Source organism: Cynocephalus volans, chromosome 5 (genome assembly GCF_027409185.1).
Source record: "Cynocephalus volans isolate mCynVol1 chromosome 5, mCynVol1.pri, whole genome shotgun sequence".
Classification (NCBI taxonomy): Eukaryota; Metazoa; Chordata; class Mammalia; order Dermoptera; family Cynocephalidae; genus Cynocephalus; species Cynocephalus volans.
In genome coordinates, this window is record NC_084464.1 from 133578521 (window position 1) to 133595019 (window position 16499).

A 16499-nucleotide genomic window follows, 5' to 3' on the forward strand; every position below is an offset into this window, starting at 1 on the left:
GCAATGCCAAGCACAAATGTGGGGTCGGAGTTACAGCAGAGAACCCCCACCAGGGCCATGCCTAGGGGAGCCATGGGGGCAGGATTGCCATGATACCCCAGAATTGTAGAGCTACCAGTATGCAACGCCAGCCTGGGAAAGCTGAGTTGTGGGCTGAACCCAGAAAAGCCATAGAAGCGGGGATGCCTGAGGACTTGGAGGCCAAATCACACATCACTGTGTAGAGGATGCCCAACATGGAGTCAAGGTAGATTATTCCCCAGCTTTAAGATTTAATGCCTGCCCTACTGGGTTTTAGACTTGCTTAGGACCTATTACACCTTCTTTTGGCCTATTTCTCCCTTTTTGAGCCGTAATATGTACCTTATGCCTGTACCCCATTGTATCTTGGAAGTCAATAACTTGTTTGATTTCATGGTTGAGACTTTGGACTTTTGAACTGAAACAAGACTTTGGGGATGAAATAAATGTATTTGTATATGAAAAGGACATGAGTTTTGTGGGGGTCAGGGGTGGAATGCTGTGGATTGAATATCCCCCAGAGCTTATTTGAAGCTTGACCTCCACTGTATCAGTGTTAAAAGGGTGAGAAATACAATTAAGGTATTTGAAAGGTAGGGCATTTAATAGGTGATTACATTGTGAGGACTATGCCCTGGTGAATAGATTGATCCATTCATGGAATAATGGACATGGTTCTGTTGGCTTTAAAAGGGAAGCAGGGAAAAGGTTAACTCTCTTGCTCGACCCATTCTCACCATGTGATATTCTGTATCACTGTGGAAGAAGATCACCTCTTCCAACAGATGCACCCCTAGGACTGTAGGCTTCTCAGCCTCCAAAACTGTAAATTTCATATCTTTGTAAATTACCCAGTTTCAAGTATTCTGTTATAAGCAACATAAACAGACTAATATAGGCAGTATAGCTAGGGGTAATTAATCTTGTTGGACTTTTCAAGGAAATAACCTTTGACTTTTTATGTTTTCTCAACTATTTGCCTTTTTTCTATATCACTGATTTCTGTTCTTATCTTTATTTTTTTCTTCCTCTACTTTCTTTTAATTCACTTTGCTTTTATTTTTCAAGCTCTTTATGGTGGAAGTTTAGGTCATCAACTTGAGCCCTTTCCTCTTTTCTAATCTTAGCACTTAAGACTTTAAATTTCCCTCTGCACTGCGTTAGCTACATCCCACAAATTATTGTTCAGTTTGAAATATATTCTAATTTCCCTTGTGATTTCTTCTTTTACTCATGGGTTAATAAGAAGTGTGTTTCTAATTTCTAATTATTTAAAGATTTTCCAGATATCTTTATACTGATTTGTAATTTAATTTTATTATTGTCAAGGAACTATTCTGGAAGATTTTAATCTTTTAAAATTTATTGAAATTTTTCCTATGGCCCAGCATGTATTCTATCTTTGTAAACAGTACTATGTGCACTTGAAAATAATAATATTCTGTACTTGTTGCATAAAAGTCAATTAGGTCAAAGTGATAGTTTTATTTACATTTTCTATGACCTTACCTATTTGGTCTAACTATTTTATCAATTGCTGAGAGAGAGAGATTCAAATCTCCAACTATGATTTTGGATTTGTTTATTATACTATTTAATTCTGTCAATTTTTGAAGCTCTGTTAATATAATATACATACACACACAGACACACACACACAAGGGAACTTCAAACAGTTTGTATAAAAAATGGAATTAAAGGATCAAAATAAAAAATATAAACTTTATTTCTCAACATAATCTCCATCAAGTTCAAAACACTTTTGTAAGCAATGATACCAGCCATTTAGTTCATCTCTAAAGAACTGAGGGTTCTGGGAATTTAACCCTGTCAATGAAGTCTTTTTTATATTATTAACTGAAGAAAAATGGGTGCCCTTTAAATATTTTATAAGATTAGGAAACAAAAAGAAGTCAGAAGGAGCCAAATCAGGACTGGAAAATGGATGCCTAATGATTTCCCATCAAAGCTCTCACAAAAAATGCCCTTGTTAGGCTGGCCAGTTAGCTTTGTTGGTTAAAACATGGTATAATAACACCAAGGCCAAGAGTTCAGATCCCCTTACTGGATTCAGATACCCCTTACTGGACTACTGGCACCTCTTGGTGGCCATTGCTTTGATTGTGCTTAGTCTTCAGGATTATACTGGTAAAGCCATGTTTCATCTCCTGTTACAAGTCTTCAAAGAAATGCTTTAGGGTCTTGATCCCACTTGTTTAAAATTTCCATTGAAAGCTCTGCTCTTGTCTGCAGCTCATCTGGACACAACGGTTTTGGCACCCATCAAGTGGAAAGTTTGATGAACTTTAATTTTTCAGTCAGAATTGTGTAAACCAAACCAATTGAGATGTCTGTGGTATTGGCTATTGTCTGTGCTGTGAATGGTTGGTCCTCTTCAATTAGAGCATGAACAGATTATTTTCCTCACAAACTAATATGGATGGGCTTCATCATCAACCTCATCTTGTCCCTTCTTATTCATTTGTAAACTGCTGATTTCTCTGGGGCATTGTCCCCACCAACTTTTTGTAAAGCATCATTATGTGGAGTATACTTACATTTATAAAACAAATATATTTCACAGAGTCTAATTTCCTGTAGTTTCAGGTTTAGCCTAACTTCTTAAAAGTACATATAAAATGTTAACCTTGCAAAAGACAGGAAACTTTGCCCAGGCTAAAAGTCTCTGTTGTAAGATTAAGAATTATAACACAGCAAGGTTGCTGGCTCAAGGACAGACAAGTTACTGACTGATATGTAAAGATACTGGGAAATTGCTGTAGGGAAAAGCAGTGTTTGCTAAGATCAAGCTTTTGGTTGTGGATCAACTTAACCTTTTGCAAATTGCATTATGGAATGTTACTTTGCTTGTTACCAGCCTCTATTGTGAAACTATTACCCCACCTATGTTCTTTTTCTGTAACTTCCTGGTGTGGAAAATAAATGTGGGGAGAGAACCCCAATTCATGGTTAATTTCCCAAGGAAGGAATGCCTCGCTCTTGAGGGTTCCAGGAAATTAACCCCTTTGGGGTCTCTCATTGCTCAGAAGAAATGGGCTTTGAGTAATCCTTTTGTGGCTTGATCACCCAGGGGAAGAGAGGTGACAAATCTGTGGGAGGCAAAGCAACACCATTATTCCATGTGAGCCTCACCATAAATGTGCTGTTTGTTCTTGCTTCTATGTTAGCAGAATTCATGAAGCTCTGAGAGGGATTCTTTTCAAATTGATGTCTATCCTTCTTAGTGCCTTAAACTAGATCCTGTTCAGACATATTTTAACTAGTTAGTATGAGTTTATTTGGATGTCAAAATATTTTGAAATCCACAGTTTTTTCATAACACGCATTTCCATGTACTTTTTGAAGACCCCATGTACATATGTATGAATGGTTGTTATATCTCCCTGATGAATTTACTCATTTATTACTGTAAAATTCCTTTTTTGTTAGCAATATTCTTGCAATATACTTTATTTTTATTTTATTTTACTTTTTTTAAAAGATGACCGGTAAGGGGATCTTAACCCTTGACTTGGTGTTGTCAGCACCATGCTCAGCCAGTGAGCGAACTGGGATCCGAACCTGGGGCCTTGGTGTTATCAGCACCGCACTCTCCCGAGTGAGCCACGGGCCAGCCCGCAATATACTTTATTTGATATTAATGTAGTCACTCCAGCCTTTTCAGGTTTATTGAATGCATGGTAGATTTTTCCCATCCTTTTACTCTTAACCTATCTGTGTCTTTATAATTAAAATGTATCTCTTGTAGATAGAATATAGTTAATTTTTAAAAATCCATTTTGACAATCTCTGCCTTTTAATTTGACCAGATGGTATATTTAAGGTAAGTATTAACATGGTTAGGTTTAACCCTATCACGTTATTTTTTGTTTTATATCTTACTGTTTGTTATTCATTTGTATCTTCTTTCTTACCTTGTATGGCTTAATTGAAATTTTTTTTTAGAATTCCATTGTAATTTGTCTGTTGTCTTTTTAGCTATATCTTTTTCAGTTATTTTTTAGTGGCTGCTTACAATACACATTGGATTACAATTCCTAGGTTTTCTGGTCTACTTACAGTTAACATTATAGCACTTCATGTAAAATGTAAGAACTTTTCAGTCAAACAGATTGCCTTACCCAGTGGCCACCTCCTGTCCCTCCATTCTTTATAATTTAGTTGTCATATGCATTATATCTACAAAGATATAAAGTTCATAATGCAATGTTACACTTTTTGATTTAAATGATCATATGTATTTTCTTAAAAAAAAAAAACCAGTCTTTTACATTTACTTACATATTTACCATTTTCAATGCTTTTTATTCTTTCTAGAACGTGAATTTTCCAATTGATGTCACTTCTCTTCAACGTGAATTACTTTCTATCACATTTCTTCAAGTGAAGGTCTTCTGGTGATGAATTTTGTTAGTTTTGTTTTTGTTTTTGTTTTTAATCCCTGAATGTCTTCAATTTGTCTTGATTCTTTAAGACTCTTTTTTATTGGATATAGAAATATGGATGGAAAGTTGTCCTTCATCCCTTTTAAGGTGTGGCTCTACCATCATTTGACCTCTATAATTTCTCTAGAAAAATGAATGAATTTTGTATTGGTCTCCTGTACGTAATTATCTGGGTTTTTGTTTGCTTGTTTGTTTGTTTTCCTGGCTGCTTTCAGAATTTTCTTTTTATCTTTGGGTTTCAGTAGCTTACTTATGATGTGCCTAGATGTGTGTGGGGAGGGGTGTGTGTATGTGCATTTATCCTTCTCAGAATTCACTGAGCTTCCTGAATTTTTAAATTTATGTTTCACCAAATTTGGGAAGCTTTTTTTTTTTTTTTTTTTTTTTTTAAAAAGATGACCGGTAAGGGGATCTCAACCCTTGGCTTGGTGTTGTCAGCACCACGCTCAGCCAGTGAGCAAACCAGCCATCCCTATATAGGATCCGAACCCGTGGCCTTGGTGTTATCAGCACCGCACTCTACCGAGTGAGCCACAGGCCGGCCCTTTTGGGAAGCTTTTGAATATTATTTCTTCAAATTTTTTTTCTACCTCATTCTTCTGTCTCCTTCTTGCACTCCAATTGCATATACATTAGACCTATGTATTCGAACAGCATACATGCTAGACCTTTTGATTTTGTCCCACAGATCATTGCAGCCCTGTTTACTTTTTAATTTTTTTCTCTCTGTTCTTCAAGTTGGATTATTTCAGATTGATCTAGCTTAAAGTTTACTGATTCTTTCATCATCGCCAATTTGCTGCTGAGCCCTTCCAGTGAATTTTTTATTTCTTACATTTTACTTTTTGGTTCTCAAATTTCTGTTTGATCCTCTTTTATAGTTCCTATTTTTCCTATGTGTTCATTGATTATGATGATTTTTTTACATTCTTGACTATATTTTCAATAGCTGCTTTAAAACTCTTGTCTGCTAATTCTAACATTTGATCATTTTGGGATTAGTTTCCATAGATTGCCTTTTCTCTTCAGTATGAGTAATGTTTTTTCAATATCTTACTATATTTAGTAATTTTTGGATCACATCAGGAACATTGTTGGTAATTCATTGCAGAGATTCTGGAGTCTGTTATATTCTTCCAAAGAAAATATTGATTTTAAAAAAATGTTAGCAGAGAGTTACCCTACCTTGGCTCAAACTTTGTAATGTTTCCTCAGTGATGGGAAAAGAAACAGCTGAAATCTTCATGCATTTTGCTTAGCCTTAGCTGTACTGCTTGGAGTTACCCCATGCATGTGTAGTTCAGGGTATAGCCAGAGATTTAGGCAGAGCTTATACACAGAATTTTGGTCTTCCCCCCTCTTGCTTTCTCCTTTTTGAGATTTCCCTCCTCCCTTCAATTTCCAGCACTCTAAACTCTGTCCTCTGGTTTTCAAGGCAATAAAACTGAGGTATTCTGACTGCTAGCTGTTCTACATGGAATTGACTGGGTGCTGCCTTCACGCTAAAACCCATAAAAATGAGAAATCAACCAACAGCATTTCTTCTAACCAGTGTTGGTCCACACTCCTATCCTCCAGTTCTGTCTGCTTTCGGTCACTCTCCAGTGTCTTTAGGTAGTTGTTTTTAACATTTTCAGAATTATATTTATCTACAGGATTAGTTTTGCAGAACCTCCTAGTAATTAATATTTGTTGTATTTTATTAAACTAATTGATGGATTGGGTGAAAAATCCTCACATAGTCAGTTTGAGAAGCACTGTCTTAAGAGACTTTTAATGAATTCCTGTAACCAAAATCCCTGGAACCATCTATTTTCCAAACCCGACTCCTTAGAAAACCCTTCTATTCTCTGAGCCATCCACTATCTTTCTATTAAATTCATGTTTTTTGGTTTTGTTTATGCTGGTGACAGCTCATTCTGTTGTATGCAAAGAATTGTGATTGATAGTGTTATCCACATTTTCTACAATGAACATGCTTGTTCTAATATTGAAAAAGCAACAACTGTCGTTTACAAATAAAGAGATCACAGGGGAAGCTGTGAGGTGGAGATAGGTGAAAAGATGGCATCAGCTCAGCTTAGTGTCATGTGGCTGAAGTCATGTGATATCACAAAACCAATCTGGCAGACACTGTACTATATGTTTGACATTTACTAACAGTTAAAATTGTTTCAAAATAATGACATAGAATGTCCAAACCAAAAGAGTCCTTGAGGGTATTTCATTCAATTCCCTGCTTCGCTTTACAGATGAAGTACTTGAGGCCCAAAATTTGGCAGTGTTTTTTACCAAGGTTATAGAGTCAGAAAATGGTAGAGAGGAGAATCTATATCAAAGAATATTTGAAACACCAGTCTGCCCTTTACATTCATTTTTGGGTTTAGAATCAGTTATATAAATAGCACGTTGTTTTTTTTGTTTTTTGTTTTTTGTTTTTATAATGGAGCTCCAGGGGCTGGCCAGACACTCAGCTGGTTAGAGTGCAGTGTTATAACACCAAGGTCAAGGTGTATAACCTGTACCAGCCAGCTGCCATAAAAGAAAAAAAAATTTTTTTCTAAGGATAGGAACAGTACTGGCTTCATTCCAATGATTCTTTGATAAGCAGTGTAGTTACCTAACACATTTTAGAGCATCAGAACCCATTTTCAAAAGAAATGTACACAGATAATGGCAGAGCTACCCTATAGGAAGCAGCACTGAGGGGTGGAGTCCCACACACTCAGACCCTCCTTGTATCCCAAGGGAATAAATTTAACATTAATTTAGGGCTTGCTGTATTGGACACTACTCTTTATTCCTTTTATAAATTACCATGTTGCTGGTTTATAATTAGTTTATTTATAAACTTCAAGTATTATCTCTATCTTCAACAGTAAGTTTTGTTCTACAAACTCTGAGGCAGCCCTGTAGTGAGCAGCTACAGCACCCAAACAGTTCTGGGCAGCATCTTGTAGCAATAAAAACAAGTGATGGGAAACATTCTTAGGAAGACTTATGAAAACTTAGATGAAAATTATACACAACCCTCAAAATATATAAGCTATTGGCATAGGCTTCACACTTGGCTATACGTACAGTAACCTAGCCCCATTCTCCTTCACAACCTTTTTTTTTTTTTTTTTTCTTTCTGTTAATGAACTGGGTTTTGCAATTAAAGGCCTTACATGTTAACTTTACAAGCTACTACCAACAGCCTGTATTAATCTATTCCACTCTTATTCATCCATATATTTACTTACTTTCTTTTTTATTGTTTTCCCTCTTACTAATTTCTCTTACTCCTTTGATTCCTCCTTTAATATAGTGGCATTCTTTAGCTACGATTAATTTTTCTTCAGTATGTTTAAAACTACATACTCTAATAAATGAGGGTAAGACCTATATGTTCCTGAGCTGCAGCAGGATGATATTTTTAGTTTTTTCTCCTATTTCTTAGCACTCATTTCCATCCATTGGAAATACATTTAATTTCTACCCCCTAAAGTGGGAACATTTTAAATTTTTTCTAATTAAAAGTGGTTTTGCTGAGTGCCCAAAGCTTCCAACCAACTTATGACACATTAATTTATGACAGTAGTTCTCAATATGACTTTTCTTCAAGTATGACATCTACCCTGATTCTTCTTTAATCTATTTCATTCAATGAATTAATTCAGTCCACATTTGTTTAGTGCCTCCAATAAGTAAGTCACTGTACTAAGTGCTGGATGGTTTAAGAAAGAAGAAAGGTAATATTTAAGAAACTTTTCATATATTTTTTATAAGAAGTTCTTTATAAGGTAAACAACTACTTCACAGGCACAATGGCAAACTCTTTAAACAACAAAAAAAGGCATTTATTGAGATGAAATATTAAGGTAGAGACCTGTGATATTTGAGTTAACAGAACAGATTATGAGCTGTTGGAAGGTAGAAACCAAGTCTGAGTTGGTTGGTACTATGCGGGGAACAAAAACATACTCTAAAAGGCATTAAATCATTCTTCCCCCACCCTCAAATATTTTGTTTAGCAATGATTATTTTCCCCATTTACATTTCCTAAATCTTTAACAAATTCCCCTTGGGGGGAGAGGAAAAAAATCTAATATGCTTAGCATATTAACTTTTATTAACTTTAGATGAGAGATGTCCTGAAACACTATTTACCACATTCTCTTCCGAAAATACAAGTGTGTTAAGGTAATTTCCAAAAAAGCCACGGAGGCATCCACGCCTTTGCCCAACTTACTCCTCCATGCTTAACCCCTCTTCTTCCGTGCTCACCTGTTTGGGACACCTTACTTTGTCCGTTTCAAAGGCTGCTACAAGGTTAAAGATTTCCACCTCATCCACACTCTGTAACCACATGTCACTTTGCAACTCCCCGTGGCCCTGAGCAGCAACAGCCAATCTTCTCATCCTTACAAACCCTAAGGCTACTTTAAAAAAAAAAAAAATTATCAAAAGCTTAATTAACATTTGTATGAGTTACGGATGGAGAGGAGCGGGTTCACTTTGAAAATGAAACCGAAAGCATTTGAAAAGCCAAAAATGAAGTCTATCAATTTATGAAAATCCAAGTTTGTCTCTACTTTGGTTAACCATGTTTTTCTTCACAGCACTCCTGAGTCTGACATTATCTGTTCACAGTGCTGGCACATACCAAACGCTTAATACTTGCTGATTGGCTTGGTGACTTGACAGGAGAGGAAGTTAAAAGAAAGGGCTGATTGTAGTCAGCTTCGTTTCCTGCATTTGCTTTGGAAGTGGAAGTAAGGGAATGGCCAATTATTTCAAAATTAAACATGTTTCTTCCAGAAAACAATGGAGTTTTGGGGTTCTGGAATTCCATCCCTAACTCTGCCAAGTCCTGGACAGAACAACGCTGGATTTCTCAGACTACGTTTTTCACTTCTACAGTCCCAGGCTCTATCCCTGTATCAAGCACATTGTGTTTAAAATGCACTTAATGAATCCAGATTTGCGCAGGACTACGAATTCAGGGCACATTCTAGCGTTAGAAACAAAACAAAACAAAACTTCTTTTAGGGCAGACTCTCCGACTACATTTACAAGCCGGGACCCTGGCCGAGGGTCCACTTCACTGACAAACTGCCAGGAAAGTCGGACGTGAGAAGTGCTCAGGACTAGTGAAAACGTGTAGGCGCTCTTTTCATGACAACAACAATGAGGATCACCCACAGAATGGCACATTCACGGACACTCGGAGTGACGTAACTTAGAGACAAAGTGTGCCCCCCAGGAAGGCTCAGTCTAGTGGAGTCGACAAGAAATGACAACGTGGTGTGGAAAGGGTTAAAATCCGTGTTCCGAAAGAGCCAGGACTCCCGGGGCGATACAGGACTACGAAGGCGTTTGGCTTTTCTCGCACTCCGTAGACTAAGCTCTCTGGGCTTTCGCAGGCCACGCCCCCGGCAGGGATGGAGGACGCAAGGCTACCCGCGTGTGCTTGTTTCGCGCGCCAATGACCGGCCTGGCAGAGACCGAAGATTCGCAGTACCCTTGCCTCCGATCCGCTTCAACCCGGAAACAGAAATTCTCGAGACCCGGCACCGCGAGAGCTACCTCTTTCGTGATAGGGATCGCACATGCGCACAGGGTGACCGAAAAAACCCTTAAATACCGTCTTGCGGCCGAGTGCGGCCTCTTTCCCTGCCGCCGCGGAGCTGCGCGGAGGCGGAATCTCGGGGTGAGTTGAGGCGGCCGACCAGCGGGTGCTGTGGTTGGTGGCTTGGTGTGTTCTGACTGCATTAGCATTGAGTATCTGGCTCTAAACCTAATACTTTAATCAGTCAGTGTTTTTGTCTTTTAGTGCGTTCAAGATTCGGCTTCACCCGTAACCCACCGCCATGGCCGAGGAAGGGTGAGTCCAGGAGCCGGGGCCGGGGTGCGGGTGAGGCGTGGGCCGGGAGCCGGCGGCGTGGGGCTGCGTCAGCCGTGGCGCCGTAAGCGCGCCTGTTCTGCATAAATGTATGCGGCTGCCGGGTCTAAGGCGTTAAATGGTGCCGGGATTTTAACCGATCGACCTGATCTGTGTTTCAGCATTGCTGCTGGAGGTGTAATGGACGTTAATACCGCTTTACAAGAGGTGCTGAAGACCGCCCTCATCCACGACGGCCTAGCACGTGGAATTCGCGAAGCTGCCAAAGCCTTAGACAAGTACGTGTATCAGTCTCAATACTGTGGGTTGTTGCAACCGGAACAAAACTACCGCCAAGGGAAGAAAGCGTGAAGTTCATGGTGTTAGCACAAAAGTTCTGAATGACATCCCTTCTACAGGAAACGTAGGAAAAGGTATTAGAACGCAGATCTAAATAGCCCACTTAAAATAAGTGGGTTGCTGCTTGTAACGGGAATAAGAACTTGATCCTTAAGTAAAACTACAGGGTTTGGATGATGACTTAAAGTGTCGGATACCCCTTCACTCCTTTTATGAGTGATACATAATAGTCTGACAAACCTGTAGGTTGTGGTAGTTTCGCACGATAAGAGATGGAGAGCCTCGTTTCATTTATCTGTTTGCAAGACGGACGTTAGGCTAAATTAATGGAATTTCAAGTTGATGTTTGTTACAGAAGCGTTTAGACTTTTACATGAATTTAGTAAATATAGTAGTTGTCAGAATTTATTTGAACTTGGAATACTTGTGAATACTCGTTTGTTTTAGTTTAGGTATAATGTTTGGGCTGATTATATTGGTAAGATAACTGCATACTTTAACTTACTAATTTGATCTGAATTTAAATATATTTTTAAGGGTTTTCAAGTTAGATAAAATCAGTTTAATTCATTTTGTTGTAAACTGGCTAGTTGAATCCAGTGGAAAACAGCACTGCTTTTAGATGTAGTCCAGTAGATCTTTCTGTGAATCTTCTGCAATATTTATACCTTGGCAGTGCTGCACAGTATTCCTTGTCTAAGCTGGTAACAGTGTCTGAAATTATTTGATAGTTAATTTTTCACATAACAGAGGTCTTTGTGTGTGTAAGAGACTGGCTTACAAGAAAGCTTACCATGGTTTTGAGTACAAACTTAAGTTATTTTCCTTATGCAAATCTGGTGTTAGGAAAGATTTACTGAAGGTAAATGTTTCTGTAAGTGAATTCAATGTATGTGCTTTGTAATAGGTTTATCAGGCTGAAGCAGTTTTGTTCACATTTATGATGTGTTTTCCAGTGAATGTGCTGCTGATGTTTTGCCAGTGTAGCCAGTGAAAAGATAACACTTGTAAAGTGCAAGAGAGGTAGACTTACACCTGAATTTTACCTTCATTGTAAAAGGTAAGATTGTAGTTGCATTTTGCATTTCAGGCGCCAAGCCCATCTGTGTGTACTTGCATCCAATTGTGATGAACCTATGTACGTCAAGTTGGTGGAAGCCCTTTGTGCTGAACACCAGATCAACCTAATTAAGGTAAGTTACCCATCTAACTTAATTTGTGTGAGTGGTTAAGAGAAGCTCTAACTTAGTAGAAACTGGGCTGGTTTCTGGTCATTTGTTGGAATTAATGCTACTCATGGTGAGAATTTTCATACCAGGGCAAATTTTGCAAAGTCCCAAGCTTAATTGCTTTCTGCATGTGTAAACATTACATGGGGGTTTGACATTTTTGGCTTTATTAAAGCTAATTATTTTATTATTATTATTTTTTTTTTTAAAAAGATGACCGGTAAGGGGATCTTAACCCTTGACTTGGTGTTGTCAGCACCACGCTCACCCAGTGAGCTAACTGGCCATCCCTATATGGGATCCGAACCCGTGGCCTTGGTGTTATCAGCACCACACTCTCCCGAGTGAGCCACAGGCCGGCCCTATTAAAGCTAATTATAAAAGCATTTTATACTCGCAGAGCTAAATGCTAATTTTGATGTTGATAAAGAACAAAAATAAGGTAGGGTGCTATAGGTAGGTGATCTTGGTGCTGTACATGATGACAACTGGCTCCCTCTACTGAACTGCTGTGAGGAAACTGCCATGTCACCCTTCTGACTGCAGCCACCTTTGGGTTTAATTTCTTGTCAGTAGCATTAATGCCTATTAATGTAATTTTTTTTCTTATTCCCCCAATAGGTTGATGACAACAAGAAACTAGGGGAATGGGTAGGCCTCTGTAAAATTGACAGAGAGGGAAAACCCCGTAAAGTGGTTGGTTGCAGTTGTGTAGTGGTTAAGGTAAGTCAGTATTTATCTTTGGGATGAAGGTTGTGCTAGGTAACCATGTATAATCCTGTATCAAAATAAGTTAGAGGACCTTTTTAAGGAAAAAGTGTGATTCTCAACAGGTTTAAAAATATTTTCTGCATCTCGGAAAAGAAAAATAAGCATACTTTAGAAGCCAGCCATTGAATCTGCTTACCTGAAAGTGTTTCTGCAGAAATTTAGAGAAAGCTGGCAATAGTAAAGCCATGTTACGAGCCTTAAAGATATTGAAGTCATTAAGGTCCCTGAAAATGGCTACAATAATTTTTAGTGATGAGAAGAATTTTCATAAGACCTAGCTAATTATTAAATCTTATTAACTAGTGTTACATATGAACTTAGAGATTTCTAAACGTTAATAAGAAACTGCATGTAATTTTTTTTAAGGACTATGGCAAAGAATCTCAGGCCAAGGATGTCATCGAAGAGTACTTCAAGTGCAAGAAGTGAACAAATAAAAAGTTTGGCTTATGTTCCTCATCTCTGGCTTTTTATTTGGGGCAGTAAAATAAGGTCCCTGTCCTGTTTGACCTTTCCTGGTTTCTAAATGAAAGCCTGTTCTCACAACCAATGGTTATGGTATTGGGGCAATTAAAAGATTGAATAGCCTAAGTAAAGATAGGCCTGTCTTCAGGTATTGGTGACAGCTAGGGTTATGTAGGTGTGGGCATTTATCACTGACTAGACCAGCCTAGAACTTTGAGAAATAGGTTGAGGTTAGGTGAGTGTGGGTGTCCTTTGGCAGGTCAATGAGGGATAAAAGCTGGGCAAGTCAGTACAGAGGTGGTCAGGGTGGAATTTAGGCTGTGGAGCACTGGAAGTGCATGATGTCTAGGAATTCTTACGGGCATACCTACAGGAGAGGTTGTAGTCATGGTTTTCATTGACCTAAGTGTTTTGCACAGAATCAAGAGATGATTCAGTGTACTCCAGTTTTTGGCAACCTCAGAGAAAAAGGGTGACCCTTGTACTTCAACCTCAGATCAAGCTTCTGAACAAGTTGAGCATGTGTGCAGAGACCATGTACATGAACCAAATATGGTTTTGAATGCTTCACTTGTACCATTGTTTTTCTTTGCATTTTGGACTTATAGGTTTAAGCCCTTTTCAGAACCTGCAATAGAGTAGGAATTTCTCTACTGGTTAACTTGAAACATGGCAGTACGTACGTACGTACGTATGTATGTATGTATGTATGTATGTATGTATGTATGTAGTTTCCAGCTGAAAGCTGGTTGACTTTGGTAAGCATGGTTTTCACTGGTGTATTTACTGGTCTCAAATGTAAAACAGGCAGCTCTATAGCTAAACCCTTCAGATAGTGTGGCCTGGGATTATCTGCTAACATTTAATCTGTCAACCTTAGGTGATATTTGGCTTTTATGAGGAAAATGATTTCTATTTGCTTTGAATTGGTAGTTTCCTTGTACCAACTATTCAGGCAGACATTTTGAGTGCTTATTCTACACCAGTTTGTGAGCTGGTAAGGATGTAGGAGGGAAAGCATGAAGTATCTACATTCTTAACATAGTGTGTCTTTTATGCGAAATCGTACCATAATTCAGTCTAGGGAAATTTGTAGTCATCTTCCAATAGTACAATATAAAATATGCTATTTTGAATAGCATTCTTAAAGTGCTTTTCTATTTTTTCACTCACTGGCCCCTTTAAGATTAGTGCTAGGAAAACTTTGAAGCCAGTATGTCTGTTCCTTGAATCTTACCCCTTCCATGTACTCTGAGTTATATTAGCTTTTTTATTTTGATTTCATGTCCATTCACCTCAGCTGCAAGAACGTCATCTACTTTTTTTCAATCTTTTTCCTGGCTTTTGTCCTCCCTACTTTGCTGAAACTTGACTTAGTGTGGTCATCAGCAACTTCCCAAAGGTCAAATCTAATGGCTCATTCACAGCCCCTTCATTTTTTTTGACCTCCAGGTTCTGTGTCCCAACTTTGGCCTTTGCTCTTGGTGTCTTCTGTTTTTTTGCCCACCCTTTCAATTGTAATAGAGTTAAGACTGGGATCCATTTACATCTCTGCATCCTTCCAGGGACGTTATCCCACTCCCACAGCTTTCCATCATTCCCAAGTCTATTTCCTCTTGACTTTGATCATCCCTAGGCTGTAATTGTGGCGTGCACCAGACAGCTTCTAGTGAACACCCACTTGTACCTCAAATTTTGTAGGTCTCAGAGTGAATGTTATCACCTTAAAACATGTTTTTGGTTAGAGAAAAAGCTGTTATATACCATAGTATACCAATTGTTTGCCTTGGTTGTCACTTGTTATTCTCTACCAATTTCCCAAGCCAGAGGATGTCTTCTACTATACCTCTGGTTTGTCTTAGAGCCATCGTAGAGCTCATCCAGATGATTTTCATGTCTTGAGTCAGGTCACTATAGTTTTTCATCCAAACTGCTCTCAGATGTGTGAAAAAGCTATCATTTCTGTCTCTTCATGACTTTATTCAGTCTGCTTTCTGTCTTCTCAGTCTTTTCTCCATCTGGATGTCTCCTCCTCCTTCAAAACTCAGCTCAAATGTAACTTCAGCCTTAGAGTGTGACTTACCTGTTTACCTTACATGGGATTCACAAGGGATCCCATCGAAGCTAAAAGTGCTGGGGCGGAAGCACATGTCTTCATTTTTTATTGGGAAAAATAGTTTTTATGAAACAAGTAAACTAGTTGCTGTGTGTTGTGTGCTGAGGGTCTTGTTGAAGGACATCCCTCATACCCAAAATGAGATGTATTTCTTTTTTGAGGGTAGGGAGTTGGGTAGGGTATTCTATGTATTTCTGATAAATCACTGTAAATGCTCTAAAAAATGAATCAGGACATCCACAGAGAAATTGTAAACAGGCTGTATTAAGCTGCTGTCTGTTAAAAACAAGGCTTTGTCACTTCTTAACTGGATTATTGCGGCAACAATGGAAGCATATAGGGAGAAGTGTTACAAACCTAAGAAAAGCATCTATTAGTTTCACTGGGAACTAATGGAGCTTGATCTGTTGCTGCTTTCAAGATTCTAAAAAAAAAAAAAAATTGTTTAAAATGGAGCTTGAATTTCTTTGGGCTCAAGTATATGTTAAGCGCTCCTGAAACCCATAGAGAAGGAAGGGGAGAATATCTAGTCAAGGAGGGGAAATATAGTCACAGCTTTCACGCTCCAGGCTGGCAATGGGACAAGTTGAGAGAAATAGGGCATTGTCCTCCCAGCCAGGCATTTTCAGAAAGCTCAATCCACATGCCAGAACAGAACTTCAGCAGTAAGTTTCAGCAAGGGTGATAGGGGCAACATGGCTGGGCTAAGGAGTGCTCAGGAGAGAGGCCACCAGGTTCTCTCCTATCTTCTGGAGAACCTGCAGAGTGAAGTCTGTCTCTCACTGCTGGTGGCCAGGTACCTAGGGGTGGAGAGGTCCTCAAGGTCGAAATTGAAGGTCAATCTTACAAAGGGTGATCAGGTATTTAGGGTTTGGGGTACATGAGTTTTGATATATCAAAGTGTTTAGAAGGACTGAGACAGGCTCCCAGGCAAAAATCATGAGGCTTTTTTGAAAAACATGGTTTACACTTCAAATATAGTATTAACATACCTAAATTCAAATTGCTTTGTCCCAAGTGAGATATTTCAACTAGCCAAAGCCTACAGAGCCTAATCTTAGTCCATTGATTAAAGTTGCATTGCGTCTGTCTTTCGCTTGGAAAGGCTTAGAAACCAGGGAGGAGGGTGAATCTTCTTAAGGATTCTTTACCTACATTGCTGGGACAATTTTTTAAGCTCTCCCCTACTTTGCATGAAACACACT

The 16499-nt window shown here is 38.6% G+C and overlaps 1 protein-coding gene and 3 non-coding genes across 4 annotated transcripts; all 4 read left to right on the plus strand.

Annotated features, from left to right (window-relative positions):
* The first annotated feature begins 9907 nt into the window (after window positions 1–9907).
* On the plus strand, window positions 9908–13172 carry RPS12 (ribosomal protein S12). The gene is made up of 6 exons (XM_063097311.1): window positions 9908–10182; window positions 10306–10356; window positions 10536–10652; window positions 11804–11906; window positions 12564–12665; window positions 13080–13172. The coding sequence occupies exons 2-6, from the start codon at window positions 10343–10345 to the stop codon at window positions 13140–13142; spliced, it is 399 nt and encodes a 132-aa protein (XP_062953381.1). The 5' UTR covers window positions 9908–10182; window positions 10306–10342; the 3' UTR covers window positions 13143–13172.
* Window positions 10881–10953, plus strand: LOC134379365 (small nucleolar RNA SNORD101). The gene has a single exon (XR_010023764.1). It is a non-coding gene; the product is annotated as a small nucleolar RNA SNORD101 (small nucleolar RNA).
* On the plus strand, window positions 12414–12489 carry LOC134379391 (small nucleolar RNA SNORD100). Its single transcript, XR_010023789.1, has one exon. It is a non-coding gene; the product is annotated as a small nucleolar RNA SNORD100 (small nucleolar RNA).
* On the plus strand, window positions 12826–12955 carry LOC134379385 (small nucleolar RNA SNORA33). Its single transcript, XR_010023784.1, has one exon. It is a non-coding gene; the product is annotated as a small nucleolar RNA SNORA33 (small nucleolar RNA).
* Window positions 13173–16499: the final 3327 nt, after the last annotated feature.

What these genes read in the sequence shown, in the direction of transcription:
- RPS12 (XM_063097311.1), top strand. An exon ending in GCTGCCAAAGCCTTAGACAA is followed by an intron (nt 10,653 to 11,803) that starts GTACGTGTATCA and finishes TTTGCATTTCAG; the next exon opens with GCGCCAAGCCCATCTGTGTG. An exon ending in ACCAGATCAACCTAATTAAG is followed by an intron (nt 11,907 to 12,563) that starts GTAAGTTACCCA and finishes TTCCCCCAATAG; the next exon opens with GTTGATGACAACAAGAAACT.